The 16,453-nt window shown below is 38.1% G+C and overlaps 1 protein-coding gene across 1 annotated transcript in view; it reads left to right on the top strand.

Annotated features, from left to right (window-relative positions):
• Nucleotides 1-16,453, top strand: part of ADAM22 (ADAM metallopeptidase domain 22) — a 127,096-nt gene that overhangs the window by 15,119 nt on the left and 95,524 nt on the right. The window contains exon 3 of the mRNA XM_063412686.1: nucleotides 1,105-1,181. Within this exon, the coding sequence (XP_063268756.1) occupies nucleotides 1,105-1,181 (77 nt within the window). The remainder of the gene's footprint in view (nucleotides 1-1,104; nucleotides 1,182-16,453) is intronic.

Genomic DNA, 16,453 nt, shown 5'->3' with positions numbered 1-16,453 from the left:
CTGCCAGTAGTTTTAGAAAGAGTGAATTTGATGATTCACATCATCCCATCCTGTCCTGTGTTTCCCAGAGTTTTCAATAAATCATTTGTTACAGTTGTACTATCCTATATTATATTTATTTGGAGAAGTGTAGTTTAGAGTCTTAAGTGGTTCTTCAGCGTTTTCTCTTAGGTCCTCGGTCTACATGCCTCAATTCATAATGTGCACATTTCAATAGAAACAAAATGGGAACAAAATTGATACTGTTCCAAAATGTCTCCAAGTAGCTTTTCTTGTTAATTAGTTAAATAAGGTGGCAGTTCTGTTTCTTGGGCGTTTTCAGGTCTAGAAACAAATGTTGCATTTCCATTGGAGAGCTAAGTATTTTCTTCCACTACTAAGAGAATAAAACCCTGTTTCTGGCAGCTGGAAGTTATGAAGTGTTCCCATGTTTGCCTGCTATAGGACTGAATTAAAGGAGAATATGGTAAAGAAAGGAAGAAAAGAAAGGAATCAAGCAAACAAGCTGTTTCTCCACCACTCATTTTTCTTTGATTTTAGTAGCTGCTCAAGGGTTTGGAGTTTTGGGAAGCTTTTAGAGGGTTGTGAGTCAGAGCTTTACAGAAAATGCAGCTAATTATATTTGAGCCCCTTGCTATCCCCTCGCTGTATGAGAGGCTGTCTGAATGAACAGCTTCTTTCAGGCACTGTTGGTGAGATATGTGAGAGTACAGTTGTCTGACCAAGCCAGTAATGCCTCTGTTCTCTCTGCTCTGTGTCCCGAGTCAGTGTAAGGAACATGTAAGCCAGGGGAGGTCTCAGCTCCCTTTGCTCTGGTTTGCCCAGGATGGGAGTTTGAAGAGCTGTTCCCTATGGTGTAGATGGGCTAAGATGGGGGGTTACTCTGAGTCACAGATTGTGTTGTTGGGAATTCTTGAGTAAGTCTTGCAGATTCAGAAAACTGATCTTTTATTCATTATCATAGACTGTTTTGTCTGTTTCAATTCAATTTTATTTGGTTAAAGACATTTTTACTTATTGTATATATTTTGTTTCTGCATTATCAAACCAGTAAAAAGGTTTTTCCTTGACTAAATAATAATTTCAGTCTTTTCCATCTTGCAGTCTACCCACATTGCTCGAGCCAGCTTCCAGGTTGATGCTTTTGGATCATCTTTCATCTTAGATGTGACATTAAACCAGTAAGTAATGACTTTATCTTACACTACGTTTGTCCAAGACCTGGTGCCTGTGAAATGGAATTTTCCAGTGGAGTTTTTAGAGGCTGTTTTATAGCAAAAATACTATTTTAGGTATTGAGTTAGTTTGTAGTGGTATATTTTACGTTCTTCTGTTACTTTCTTGAGTAGCATTATAGGCTTTGCTATTCCCATTGTTGCTACTTGGTAGCTATTCCAGTATAACTAACATTTTAGTAGTATAATTTCACTTCAGAGAATCACAGAATGGTTCAGATTGGAAGGGATCACTGTGGATCATCTGGTCCAACCTCCCTGCTCAAGCAAGGCCATCCTAGAGCACCTGGCACAGGATTGTGTCCAGATGGTTCTTGAATATCTCCAGTGAGGGACTCCATGCCCTCTCTGGACAATCTGTTCCAGTGTGTGGTCACCTGCACAGAAAGAAGTTCTTCCTCATATTCAGGTGGACCTTTCTGTGCATCGGTTTCTGCCCTTTGCCTCTTGTCCTATTGCTTGGAACCACCAAGAAAAGCCTGGAACCATCCTCTGAGCCCCCTCCCTTCAGATACTTACAGACACTGGTGAGGTGCCCTCTCAGTTGTCTCTTCTCAAGGGTGAACTGGCCCAGCTCCCTCAGCCTTTCCTCCAAAGAGAGATCCTCCTGTCCTTTAATCATCTTTGTTGCCTTCTGCTGGACTTGCTTCAGGAGCTCCATGTCTCTCTGTTCTCAGGAGCCCAGAGCTGGACACAGCACTGCAGGTATGGCCTTGCTTCTGCCAGTTTACCGTAAAAGCAAAGGACAAACTTCACACAGAGCCTCCCTGGATGTTAAAAGGTGGATTTGCCAAAAACTGGTAGCTCTGAGCATTTTAATAACCAGGCATAAAGTACTGAAGAGACATCAATTGCACAGCAGCTAATCCTCAAAAAACAATGAGTACTTGGGAATGAAGTTTCTCCAGATGTGTTTACAGCCTTTTGGAACAGAGAAGCATTATAAGGCAGTAGCACTGTGAACTTCAGTCCACGAGGAAAGATTGAATAACAGTAAACTTACAATGGAATCTGGTGTGTGGCTTTCACTAATGAGCTTTTGAAGTAGTCTTAGCATAGCTGTTTTAACACAAGAGTTGCTTTGCTTTTCTGTCCTGAAGTGAAAAGAGAATAATTGATAGAGTAAATAGAAATGTTGTGTTAAGTAATTCTGCTCCTAATAATTGAACACAATGTTTTGTGGTTTGGTGTAAGAGTTTGCATGCAATTACTGCAAGTTTTTCTGCTGTAAAGATGAACTGTTCAGGTTGCAATGACACCCACTCAAATTTCAGGTTTGTTTTTCCACTTGCAAATATACTTGAAACAGTGGCGATTTCTTTACATGCACTGACATCAGCTAAAAAGCTCACGTGAATCCCTGCTGGTTACAGACAGTGGAGACACTGTGCTGCTGGAAGGAGGAGGAAAGAGGCTGCTTTAGAAGTACGAATTTACAACAACTGTATTTTAAAAGAGTCAGAGGAAAAAATTTCTGCTGAAAAGCACCAAATCCTTGACACTGAAATGTTTCTTGGAAGTAGAAATTTTGTATACATATTTATACCTTACTGAGAGTAGGCATCACAAACCTGTTTTAATTTGACAGGTTAATGGTGTGGTCACACTTAGTTTCTAAAAGATTGGTATTGTCCTTACAGTAAAAATTTCAGGTCATCTTAAAAAAAATAAACACATTTACTAATGGTCTACAAAAAGAGAAATTAAGGCTTTGATTTTATAAGCTGCAGCTTTGTATGTATAAGGAAACTTGTAAGTAGAATTTTTTGCTTATGCACATATGCACATAGACACAGAAACATATGTTTAACATTTTATTTGTTTTGAGCTGACTGCCATTTTTATGTCATTCCTTTATTGTCTGGAATGATATTGCACAAGTATGTGTATGGTAAGACTGTCAAAATGCTTTCTTGTTGTTCTTAAGACTGCTGAAATCCATCTTAATATTAACTTTTCTTGAAGAGCTACACTTTTTATAATATGAAAGAAGTTCAACTACAAATTGTGCAAAATGAAAAGAAGGAGGCTGCAAGGAAATCAAGAAGTTTGGCTTCTATCATGACATTTAAATCAACTTTTAAACTACCTCTGAAATATAATTTGAAGCTCATCAAATAAAAACAGGGCCAGGTATACCAGAACAACATTTAGAATGTATTTTTAATTATTATTCCTATGAAAAGATCTTTAATTTAGAAGGTTGTAAATATTATTTTCTTTTGTAGTTCTTACTTTCTATACTATATTCTGTCTGTATATTTAGACCATAGTAGCTCTGTAGTTGAAAAGTAGTTAAATTCTTGTAAGAAGGAAGGTTCAAGATTTTAGTTGTCCTCTGGAAAAAATATCAGTTTAGTATTCATAACTGAACCTCTCCTAATATCTAAAGCACGCTGAAACAGGCTCCTGTGGTAAAATTAGCTCTTAGGTGTAATGCATGTTTGAGAAATGTTAAAGGAAATATGGGGGACACAGGGGGAGAAATAATTTAATATTCCTAGATTATCAGAAAGGAAGGACACTCCTTGTCAGTCTCCTTTCTTGCAATCGTCATGTTGTTTAAAGCTTAGTGTACCTGAATATATCTGGGCATCATCTGTAGTTACAATATAACTGCTGGTTAGTCACAGTGAAAGTGTTCATTCTCCCCTATGGTTCCTCAAGTCATAGAGGAAAAAAAGTTCAAAATGAAAATGAGAGTAGCAAACAGAGCTCAAAAAAACCCCAGAAATTAAAATATGCTCCTGACTCCAGATGTTTATCCACAAATATTTTTTCTTCTTTTGCTGCTTTCCACATGGGTGTTATTTTTTCTATTCTTTTCAAATCCTTTTTTTTTTTTTAATCTGTCAGGTTCTCTGTTCCCTCTGCTGCATTTGGCTGTGTGGCTTTATACATACTCCTTTTGTGTACCCTCTTTTATTTTAGATTCTGTTGTGTTTGTGTATTTTCCATCTCTGTTCTTACTCAGTTCTCCAGAGTCACACATTTTTTGCCATCTTTTTCTATCAGGAATAGTTGTCCACTCAGCCACTCAGTACATAGGTACTGCAAAAATTTCTTATTTTTCTTTAACCATTTCCTTGTCAACTTGCTGTACACTCACATTTGACGCTGGCAGAAATGTTCAGGGTGTCCTACTTCTCTCTCTTCCCCTATTGCCTGATACTTTCTGTTTTACCTCTTCTCTTCACGTGCTACTATTGATTTGGGGTATTAGTTGAAACAACTTTCCCTTCTTGTGCCACCTCCCACAACAGTGGCCTGCAACCAAAGGCTCGCTGATTTCTGTGATGAAACAAGATCAAGGATACATAACTGGGCAGGAAAATAAAGGAGTGGACCTTACACCAACATTTCACACATCAGGAAAACTGAGGCCCAGGACAGGAGCATTCTGCAAGTCCTGGATGCAAGTGAGAGGAAGGAAATGAAAAGATTTCCAACTGGCATTAAAGTGTGGCAGTTTAATTTAACACTGAAATCTGTGTGCTTTATCCTTGCTGATTTTGGATATCAACCAGTTGTGAATGTATATTTGTTCACATTAAATGCAGATGTAAAATATGCTGAAGTATAACCTGTAATGATAATAAAAAGTAATAATAAGATGTAAAAATTACAGTGTAGTTTCCTTTTTTTTCTTTCCCCAGTAATGGTATTTTCTCCATATACATCACCATTCTTTCTCCCTCCTTTTTTTCTCCGAGTTGCCATAGTGTTTCTACAATGAGCTTTTTTCCTAAGATAGTGTTTCTTTTTAACTTTTCTTGCCTGTTCCACTGGCTGTAGCATTTAAAAAGGGGCTTTCAGATCGAATCAGCCGTGTTTTTAAAAGGTTCAATCCCTTAGGCAGAGGTCAGGGATACATTAGTGCCTGAGGTGTGTTTATGAGTTGTAGCCTCGGTATCCGTGTGCGCTCAGGGCTGCATCTAAGGGATCTGTCTTCTCTGGCCACCCTGATTAGTGCTGTCCCCAGCACAGGCAGTGCTGCTCCAGCCTTCCCACACTCCACAGGTGTCCAGCTCCCAGACCTGTGCAGGAGTCACAGAAAAATGAAGTGTGCTTTGTCATTTCCTCATTGTAATTCCTTCCCCTTGAAGTTTGTAAGGCTGTGGTGGAATCTGTGGCTCAGCAAACAGCTGTTTCTTTTCTCATGCAGAATATTTCTTCTTAAATGTAGTCACACAACCATCTTTACACTCTCATCTTGTGTTGTAACAATGATTAAATAGCATAGCTCATCAGGACATGGGAGATGTTTCCAAAAGCCTCTTTGCATCCCTTTTGTTCACATGGATCTGTCCTAGAGCGCCTGGGCCAGGGCATGTTTGTTCCTGGGTGAGGCAGCTGAGACCTGGTGTCATGATAGCCCAAGGCAAGCTGTGGTCATGGGCTGAGTTTGGAAGGAGTGTGCTGCTGGATGGGTAGTTGGAAAAACTGTAGAGTTTGTGCTTGTCTGGGGGGTGGACAGCCTCTGACAGGGGGGGATCACCCCAGGTTCACTTTGTGGGAGCCATGATGGACAAGAGAGAGAGAGGATGCTGCAGCATCACCCTTTGTGTGAAGGCTGTGGTGTCTCCCATCATGGAGACAAGCAAAGGGTGTTTCTTGAGGTTTGAAATGTGGTCACTTCTGAGGTGCCTTGTGGACACTGAGGAGTTCCTTGGCTTTCAGAAACCTCCCTGAAGCATCTGACCACCTGCATGTGACTTGGCTTCTCATGTAGGGCAACAAGAAGAGCCCTCCCTGATAATGTAGGTTTTTTTTTTTGTGAAAGTGAACACATTGGTACCCTGAGTCTTCAGGTTTGTGTTGATGGGGGCATACTCTGAAGGGTCACAAGCATAAATAAGGATTTCAAGGGCTTATATTCAGTGCTTCAGGACTGCACTGTCCTTCCTGGTGACAGTCAGTCAGTCAGACTAGGATGGAGAAAACCATCAGCTGCTTTCTCTTCCTACAACACAAATTCCTTTGGTGCAAGTTTTAGGGGAAGTTAATCTATACAGAAGTAATAGGCTGGGTGAGATGTGATCAGAAACTCTGCCACTTCAGGAAGCTCACACATTATCTGTTCAAACTGAGCACCTGACCATGTCCTGAACGAGGACCAGCACACTGTATTAATTGATGGTTGTCATGATCAACTACTTTCAGAAGGCTGAAAGATTACGTATGAGGCAATTTTAAAAAACTTTTCAATAATTCTATTCTCTATGTCGAAAATAAACACCTTTTTCTCTTAATTTATTTAAAGGTAGGCAAAACAAAAAAAAGCTAATTTAGAAAATATTGATAGTTTTTTTGTATATGCCAATCTTAATTTAAACTATTTCTGATTAGTGATATTGGAATGTTCCTGGCACCCCAGGAATTGAATTGTTTTGATTTATCACTGAATGTTTTTTGCAGCTACTGCTGAGAAGGATACAGACATTCCTCATGCCTTGTGGGGAATGTTTATTAGGAATGTCTTTTAACTAGGATCAGATTGTAAACTTCATCAAAAAATTCTGAAAAGAGAAGCAAAATAAAAGGCAGCTTGACAGACAAGTGCCAGCTTTTTCATGAGACAAACTGCTGAAACTTTGCCTGTAATTTCTCTTGGCAAATGGTCTCCAATACTAATATCAATGTGTCATGTAAACTGTAAATGAAAAACATATTCCTAAATTTGCTGTAAATTGTAAACATTTGGCTCTGTGGAATTCAGATGGATTAATTTCCCCAAGTGTTTTAACAAATGCAGTTGCAGTGTTTGCAATACTGTAGTTTTCAGTGAGTTGTTCTCCCCGTGGGTCTCGCGTTTCTCCCGGTCTCCCGCAGGAGGGATGAGAGAACCCGTCTACCTTTCCTCCCCTAAAGGTGCTCGGGCTCTCTGGTCTCTGTCACTTGGGCAGTGATGCCTGGTTGCTGTTTGGATAACTGTGTGTGGTAAGTGATGGTCAGATCAAACCTGGGGAGGAACAGCTCTTCCTCTGAGCCCTTCTGGGCCTCCCTACATCGAACTCATTCCCTTAGTAGTTACTTTAGTGAATGTCTTGGCTGCACACTGTCACAATTTTTCTCACTAGTGTCTGCAATTTGCTGGGATCAAAGGAATTCAAGCTCTGTTCACTTTCCTTGTTCATGCTGTGTTCAGGCTGTAGAGCCCCACTTGGGTATGATCACATTTTTGTAATTGATTCTTACTTAAAATAATGGCTTTTTTGCCATATGAGAGTGCCCTGAAACTTTAATTGCTTTATTAATTATCAATTTATGTGTAGCACAATATAGACTGGGTTCAGGTCTTCTGAATGAGATACTGACTCGTGTTCTGCACTATCTTTGAATTATTTGTTAAGTAATGTTTATGATGTGCTCTGTGATCAGGACCCCAACAGGACTGTTCCTTCTCAGCCCTCCTTTGAAGTCATTCCCCATCGCAGTCTGTGATGGAAAAGCTACCATGGTCATAAGTGCAAACTTATGCAGACTTGAGAGACACTTTCTTGCTGATATTGTGGCTTAATTTCAAATGTTGATTTTGTTCTCTGGGAGGGAATTCTGATTGTTGCTAACACATATTTTGTACAAACTGGTCTCGAATGACTTACAGGGGGTTTTTTATGCTTAATGAAAAATGTTGGTTCTGAGATTTCTGACAACCGATTCTGTTTGGGCTGAAGGATGAAGAAGGGTAAGGCAAAATTCAGGGTTTTACTAGTGTCTCACTAAACATCCTGAGACTGAGAAAATTGCCTGGGATTGTGCAGTTAGACCTGTTTGTAGCATCACCTTGCAGGGTTCTTGCCTTTGTGTTTGTATGTTTTTTGGGTTTGGTTTCGTTTTTGTGTTGAAGAAATATGGGACTTAAGAAGTTGTCAAAATGTAAGTTGTTTTGATTGCTAATTAACCTAACTGATAAACATTTGGACCATAGTTTCCATCTGATAAAGCTCTGGGTAGCTCTGGGTTTCCCTCCCACCTCGGTATGTATAGATTATCAGTTCTTTTTGTTATATTCAAAAGTTTGACCTCCTGGATCTCTGATAAAATGGCATCTTTTAGGACCTTTAATAATTTCTTTGTCTTTTTGATGACCTCCTCAGTGTATGAGTATCCTTGCTGAATTGTACATTTACTACTGCTTTTTGTCAGTGCCATGTACAAAGGTAGCACAGCTTTCGCATTTTTTATTGAAATCCTTCCTTACATTTTCCCAAAATTTGCCCAGGACCTGATTTTTTTTTTCTTTTAAACTTCCTTTTTCTTACCTTAGAGTTGACTATTTAGTAAATATGAACAATGTTCTTTAATCTTATTATATAATAACTATTACTTTTGAATTAGTAATCCCATACAAAAAATGCCTGGCTAATTTGGACAAGAAGAATTTTCAATAAATCTATGTCAGTTATCTGTATGTTTATTACCTTCCTTCAGTTTGTTTTGTACACTGTTCTGTTACACCTAAGAAATCTCTTGAAATGGTAAATTGCTTTGGATAACCCAATTTCATTTTTTATATTATAATTTAGTTTTAGGTTAACAAATTTCTGTTACCCATTATTTCTCTATTATTGTCAATAGATTTGTTGATTTAGTACCAGCTACTGGTAAACACCATTGAAATCAGCACAGTTTTGCTGCTGACTTCTATGAAAAGTTTAAGTGATGTCTGTGAAATTCCAGTGAGTGCTTTATTGGCATCTTGGTTAAAATGAGAACTAAAGGTAATTTGTTTAAATTACCTGTTATTTCCAAGTATGTCACTGTGCATCCCCTCATAAGGGATTTCCCTGACCCATTAAAATTTTTTCTCAGAAGGCCATTCCTTTGTTTTCCCCTCAATAGGTGTGATAAAGAGTGTTTTACTGTGTCTGGGCAATTGCATTTACTGGAAGCAACGTTTGTTGGTTTAGAGTAGGGTGATTAAAACATATGGAATTATCAGCACTAAATAAATTGCCTTTCCACAGTCTGTATTTTTCTGACACAAAGTAATTATAGAGAATGTATTAGTGTATATTTGTGAGTGTGTGTTTGTGTAGGAAAAAAAGAAAGATTAATTATCCTGAAGAGATGATATGATCCATTAGCATAATGTTTTTCTCTCTTGTTGATATACCTTAGATTACCAGGTCATTTAGGAGAAATACATTTTACACACATATATACAGAGATATACCTCATACATACAGATCAATCATATACCAGTGCTATATTTAGTATGTTTTAAGTAAAATGGCTCAAACGAGGGAAAGAATCAAATAAAGTTTCAGCACCTACGAATTTATCTTCTAAGTGTCAAGTATCTCCAAGTGACTGTAACTTTAACAGTCCAATAACCATTAACCATTGTGAGAGATTTTACAAGAACAATTGTATTTTTGATTTCGCCTGTAAAAGGGGCTATGATAGTCAAAATGTAATTTCCTCTGAAATGGAATTATGTCTTTATATGCTAATATCAGTTTAGGCACCAGAGTTTTTATTTGAATGTTTGATTTGTATTTAGATTATTGTCACATCCGTAAATAATACAGACCAAACCCTTGACCTTTCCAACTATTTCATTATTTGGTTATGGTTTAACAGCTAGAATAGGATTTGTGTTTACAAAAGCAAGTGGCAGGCCTTCAAGTTGGTCTAATAGCAGCAATTACTTTTTCTTACTTGCTTTCTGCCACTTAGACTCTCAGACCACCATGGCTACAACACTACTACAGTCCTGTGAATTGGTCCTTATAGAAAGCAGGCAGAGTAAAACACAGGAAGAGAGTAGTAAAGAGGAAAATGCATGAAGTGGAATGGGAATAGCAGCTATTTTCTCTGCTATCATTTATAGGGCATATCTCCCCTGAGTCAGCATCCTTCCTGCTGATACAGTTTCCTTCATACACCTCTACTACTGTTGTCCAGCCACTTTGCCCTGTTTTTTACTCTCTCCTTGAGAACTCCTTTGGCATCATAACCTTCTGTAAAAATAGCACTTACACAAGCAGAGGAAGAGCTGGAGGACTTTTAGCTTGGGGCTTAAATACTTTCCTCAGCTAAGCAGTGAAATGAATTGCAATTTACTTTTCTAGACAAGGAGTCAAGGGATGCATGGAGCTAGGAATGAAGATATGAAGAATGAAAATAGTTACACTTTCTGATGGGGAATTGGAGGATCTAATGGATGTCTGGAAAAATCATCAGCATACAAACTAATGGTCTTTAATTCTGTAAGATTATATGAGGAATAGGTTATTTAGCCCTTTTCTATTCAGGATAGTGGTTCTTCTTAAATATGTTTTTAGTCCAGAAAGTGAATCAACAGGTGGTATTCAAACAATGTGTTGTTGACATATGGAACACCTTAGCTAGCAAATAACAGTGCTCAGCTTGCACACACAAACTCTGTACCTAAGCATTGGATTTGTTTTCTCCCTTTGGCAGTATCTATTACAGACGTAAGGTGCATCTTTGAAGCCCATAGCTACTTCTTTCTGTGGTTGTGTGAAACTTATATAGCATTTTTTAATATGTTTTGCTAGTAAGATTCAAGATAGTGTGCTGATGTTTCCACACTCAGTGGCTGGAAACAGACTTTTTCTGCCAGACATTCTGTATGACGTGGTCTTTAATGTAACTGTTTGCATTTGTTTGGGACATGCTAGTGGGTAAAACTGCATTTGCAGACAATTGTGTCACCTTCATGCAGAAAGAGTTTGCCTGAAGAAAACCACAAACAAACCAAATTCTGCACTTTGGTATGAAAGGCTTCACACACAATGCTCCCTGGCTGTACTAGCATGAGAAGCAGCAGGTAATAACCCCAGCATAATAACGCCTCTATGTGGGTAGACTTCTTTCCTCTTCCAAAGCATGCACAAAAATCAGGTTTTCAAATACCAAAGCACCAATTGTCAAATGCAAATCTGCCAGGAAGTGCTGATCCTGCTCATTGCCCTGTTTCCAGAGGCTGAGAAAGCCAGATGCTCCCCTGACCCGCTGGGGCTGTGTCCTGTCCCCTGGTACCGCTGCTCCCAGCAGCTCGCAGGGCTGAGGCAGGACAGGGCCTTCTGTCCTTCTCACCCTGGAGGATGCCTGGAATGGTAGACTGGCTTGTGGTAGACAAATATACCACTGGTAAACACCTCACTTCTTCAGAATGCCCAGAAGATACTCTGTTTATGTATTGTAGGTGAGGGTTTGCTTGGCTATAACCTCATACACTCACAATTCACATCCCTGGGCTCTTGATACTTTGCAGGCCTTTGAACTTAACAGTTTGTGATGTATTGTTGTTGTGATTCTTCTGTAAGGGCCCATGTGTTTCTCTGTTGTTTTTTTTTTAAATTATATTATAATCAATTTTTCCCTTTAAATAATCTTCTGATTTGAACAGAATTCACTCCATCTCTAAAATTCTTCAAATATCTAATTTCTTCCTATTTTGGTTTTAATTCTTTATTTGGTTTTTATTCTTTATTTTAATTCTTTATTCTTTAAGTTGTGTGATGTTGTATGAACTAGTAGATGAATGAAGCAATGAGAGATACCTTACTTATACACCTTATCAAAAGAACTCCATTTTAGCTTTTCTCTTTCTTTTCAAATGTTTTAATGAAGGATTATGGAATCTGATTGTATTACTATGAAATAAAAATAAATTCTTGTAAGCCAAAAATGATCCCTTTATCAATTGACTGAAGTACTGGTTGTATGATAATTGCTCTATTTCTTTTAAAAACATAAATGACAAAACAATGTTAAAAGAGTATTTATCTTTTGTCCTTATTCTGTTGCATTTACTTTATTTCTAGCATCCCAAAGGAAATAAAATGCTGTCATCTAGTGTGATATACAGTGAGATGGTGAAGAAGAATCATCTTGTATTTTTATTAAAGATGACCTACAAAGACATATTTCTTCTAAATTGGGCTTCTACCCTTTTTAGAGATGTAAAAGGTCATTTGAAAAGAAAAAACATTTTTTTCTCTTGATCTTCTTCCCTTCTTTCTCCAGAGAAACAAAACAGCTTAAAATCTAGCTTTTTAAAGGCTGGATTTATTTTTATCCGGTTTTGTTTACCTCATATCAGATCTCCTTTTTCTAGCTGAAGAATCTATTAGGGAGGGTAAAAATTGCAAATATATGGGCTGTATCCATCTCCCAAAGTAAAACCCCTCCTGATGACATACTAAAGGTTGGCCTAAATATCAGAGATATGAAATTTGCTTCAAAAGAACAACATTAAAGCATTCATGTCCAAAGGGCATGACAGATGTCAGGCTCTTGGTTGCATGTTATCAGATATACCATAGTGAGAGTTCTGAGACTAAATCATGGTAGAGATAACTAAATACCTCATCTCAAAGATTTCCCTCTGCAGAACATTTCATTTAGAGCAAAACCATGCCGTTTCTGACTGTAAATGTGGTAATTCTGTGTGGCAGCCATTCAGCCTTCCTCTCACAGGGACAGCATGGTGGTGACAGTAAAGTTACAATTGCCCCTTTGCTTATTATTGCTCTTGTAATGAATCATGCTTTCCATTTGGTCTGTCAAATTTAGATAGTATTCAATGAAGTTTTGATGAGGGAAAGGAGAAAAAATGAGCTTGATGTAATGTTTCTACAATAGAATTATACATGTTTGCAGAGCAAGGAAGTGAGAAAACTCTGATGTAGCTTCGCTTCCTAAAGGGATAGCTATTTCTACATATCAAAAAGCCAAACAAAACATAAACATAAACACGCAGCTTTTTGTTTTGTAGCCATATGTTTTAGCATCACCTCTTTTTTGCTTAATTATAAAAGCAAGAGAATTCTCCCAATGTCTTGAGAGATGGTAATCCATCCAAAGGCATCAGATTATCAATTCTGCCTATGTCAGGTGGCCAATCTGATTACACAGGAAACTTCCTAGAAATTACCCAGGGAGTAAATTCGGTATTTTGTACTTAAGAGAGCTGCTCAGCAGTAAGTGGCAATACCGAAATGTGGAGCTGTAGAGAAACAGCAAGATCAAGCTGAATATGATACTGTAACGAAGCTGCCAAGTCCAGCTAAAGAGATTAATATAAATGCATTTCCAGTGTTAATGAAAAATGATGGCTGGAACTTTTAATTTATATATGCACAGCCTTTGCTTTGGTACAGAGTTAGATGGTTTCTTTTGTCTTTCTCTTTTTGGAAGAGTAGTTAAATCTTGTATTACAATGTATTTTCTGAGCTCGCTCACTGATCTTTAGCCTCTACTTATCCATAATCATTCTTTGATCTTCATTTCTTTTTTGCTGTAAGAGGATGTATTTCTCTTTGGTGGTTTGCCAGAACATCACTGCTAATGGATTTCTGGTGTGCTAGAATTTTTACAATAGCCAGATAGAATTATATTCCAATGGCCTCTAAATATGTAATGTGCTGCCACTTGAGTTAGGCAGCTATGCTGTAATCATAATTTGCTTTTCCCTCTGCTTGTCTCTTAGCTAGACTGTGGGAATTGAAGAGATGCAATTCATCACTTCTTATGGAATGTGTTTATTTTCCACATTTGGTGGTATGATTGATACACTTTTGCAGCTGGGAATCTGAGAGACTGGGAGCTGGTCTGAATTTCTGCCTTTTCCATGAGGATGAGGTTTTATGTGTTTTTTGGGTTTTTGAGCTGTGAAGCTCATCTGAGTTCACCTTAATCCCTGTCCTGCTTTGTCTGGATGGCAGAAATGTCGCACTTTAGGCCCAAGCATACAGGTTTCCTGTCTGATGCCACTTCTGCCCTTTAAATCCAGATTTCACTGACATCCTGTTGCGTTTCTTCCCAAATGGCCTGTAAATTTCATTTTTTTCTTTTTGCAAACTTACTCTTATTCCTGTCTGAACTCATTGTTGAAATGTAGTAATAAGTGTTTGACAGTAAATGTTTGAAAAGTTTATTTCCTTTTCCTCCTTTTTCTCTCCTTTTAGTGGATATATGTCTCATATACATATCCACTAAAACACGGTCCCCTTAAGCTGCCTCTAAGTTAAATTTCAGGGGTAAAGAGCACTTGCTGCTTCTGTTGACTTTTTGGACTTTGTACAGAAAATTATCTTCAATCAAAGAAAAAAGTAAAATTTAGATAGTTTATTAATATATATACATATATCTTGGAATTGTGATAGCCTTCATGTTGGTGCATGGTGTATTGCCCATGGATTATACCAGTAGAATTCCACTATTAGCTAATTGTATAATTCAGCTGGAACAGGTAGAAGCTGTCAGAAAGTCCAAAGAAACACCTATTATTTGACAGTTCTTCACAAAGAGCACAGTGAATTGTGTCAGCATCTGTAGTAACTTCCTCTGTGCTTTGTTTTTAATAAATCTGTGTACAAACCCACGCACAAACACACATACATGCCAGCACATATGCACACACACACATAAATACAGAGGGATATTTCTGCCCTCCTTTCCTCGCTCCACAGGTAGGAATGCATTTAAGACTTTAAGTAATTCATGAGTGGCCCCTGTTCCTAATAGCAGCACAGAAAGTCTGATACTTACAATAGAATTGTCTAGACATTGTCTGAGTGTGCAGACAGAAGAGCAAGGCAGGTAATGCAAATTCTGGACTTGGCTTCTCATGGGAGATAAACTTGAAAACCTACCTCCTAGTGGGGTTCTTTCAAATTTTCTGCTTTCCATTCTGTCCCACTCCCCACCACAAATGAGCAGATTGAGCAAGCGGCACTCTGGCACTTCTAAGGAGTAAGATCTTTACAACTTTTGTTACTTTTGCAGATAAAGTCTAAAGGAAAATTTTTATATTAAATACTCTGCTTTTATTTTGGTTTCAGGTTTTGCACCTTGCTAATAATGCAGATAATTCCTGAGAGCAACTCTCATTTCTCACTAAATGAACATGAGAAAAACAAGGCTATTATTGCTTGGTCCTTGCAAAGCCTGTCATAAATAAGGGTTTGCCCTTGCCTTTAAGTACAATAATTTAGCACAATATGATTGAGATGTTATTTCTCTCTGCACCTCTTTCTGTTATGGACAAATCAAGGCAGATACATGCTAATGCTTTACTGTGCCAGCAAGAATAAGAAAAATATTCAAGCTGACATTCAACAAGGAAAAAGTGGACATTTTCAATATTTTTGTTATATGGAAAGCATCTTTAAACTGTTTTCAGAATTGTTTGCAGGTCAGTGTAAATCACTGAGGACATAATTCTTTCCCCCATGTTGCTGATAGCACAAGCTCCTTCCTGCACATGCTGGGAGAGGGAAGAGCACCATGGTGCTATTGAATTGACAGTGTGGGTCCTGGGGGAATGGCTGGGGAATGAACAGATCATGACTTGTTCTCTGTACTGTTGGCCCACTACTCCTTCAGTATTTCTAGGCAGAAATCTGTGTGTTATTAAAAAAAAAATACATCAAAAGATGTTTTAATACTCTTGTTTCAGCTGTGTCACCCATCAGAAACAGAGAATGGTAATGGATTTACATAAGGGCTATGGCAAACTAAGTCATGCTCCTGCACTTGAACAACTACTGCCTTTCAGTTGTGCTTTATCCAAATCTAGTAGCTGGTTTTCAGTTATGCATTTCATATTATCTCTGTTTAGACTTGTGTATAGCATAAAATAATGTTATATGTCAAATTTTGCCCTTGGGTGAACATTAGTAGTTCTGGTTGACTTCAGCAGGAGCTGCAAGCAAACATCCTAATAAAAGAACTTTGCTTTAGACCTAAAACATCTTTTGGTACATTGCATATTCTAGGAATGTGCATCTCCCTGCTTTCAAAGTACAGAAGTTACAGGAATTATTAACAAGTCTCTTTCACTTGACCTTGGAAAGCCAAACAGAAGGAGCTAAATACTGTGTGGGAATAAGAAGCCAACGTTTGAGCATTATTGAGGTTTCAGGCCCTGAAATCTGCTGCCACCTTACCATAGCATTTAGGATTTTGTACGTCTATGTGGACAATTAACACCCTAACCAGAGCACAGTGGTCCTAAGCACCAGCTGTCTGTAGAAACTGCTATAGAAATGTGTCACCATGAGTTTTTCTAGTTTTCTGAGCATTCATATTGAAGTAGAAGTTTTCACTTCTCACGCTCTGTTCATGTAAACAAGAGACTTTTTGTAAACACTGTCATTGTTTTTGCGTGCTTCTTGATGAGAGGAGAGTGTTGACTGACAGTTTGACCAATGCGGTTCAGAGGTAGGAATTCCACC

Source organism: Prinia subflava, chromosome 1 (genome assembly GCF_021018805.1).
Source record: "Prinia subflava isolate CZ2003 ecotype Zambia chromosome 1, Cam_Psub_1.2, whole genome shotgun sequence".
NCBI lineage: Eukaryota > Metazoa > Chordata > Aves > Passeriformes > Cisticolidae > Prinia > Prinia subflava.
Note: the sequence above shows the minus strand (reverse complement) of the source record. Positions and strands in the feature narration are given on the sequence as shown.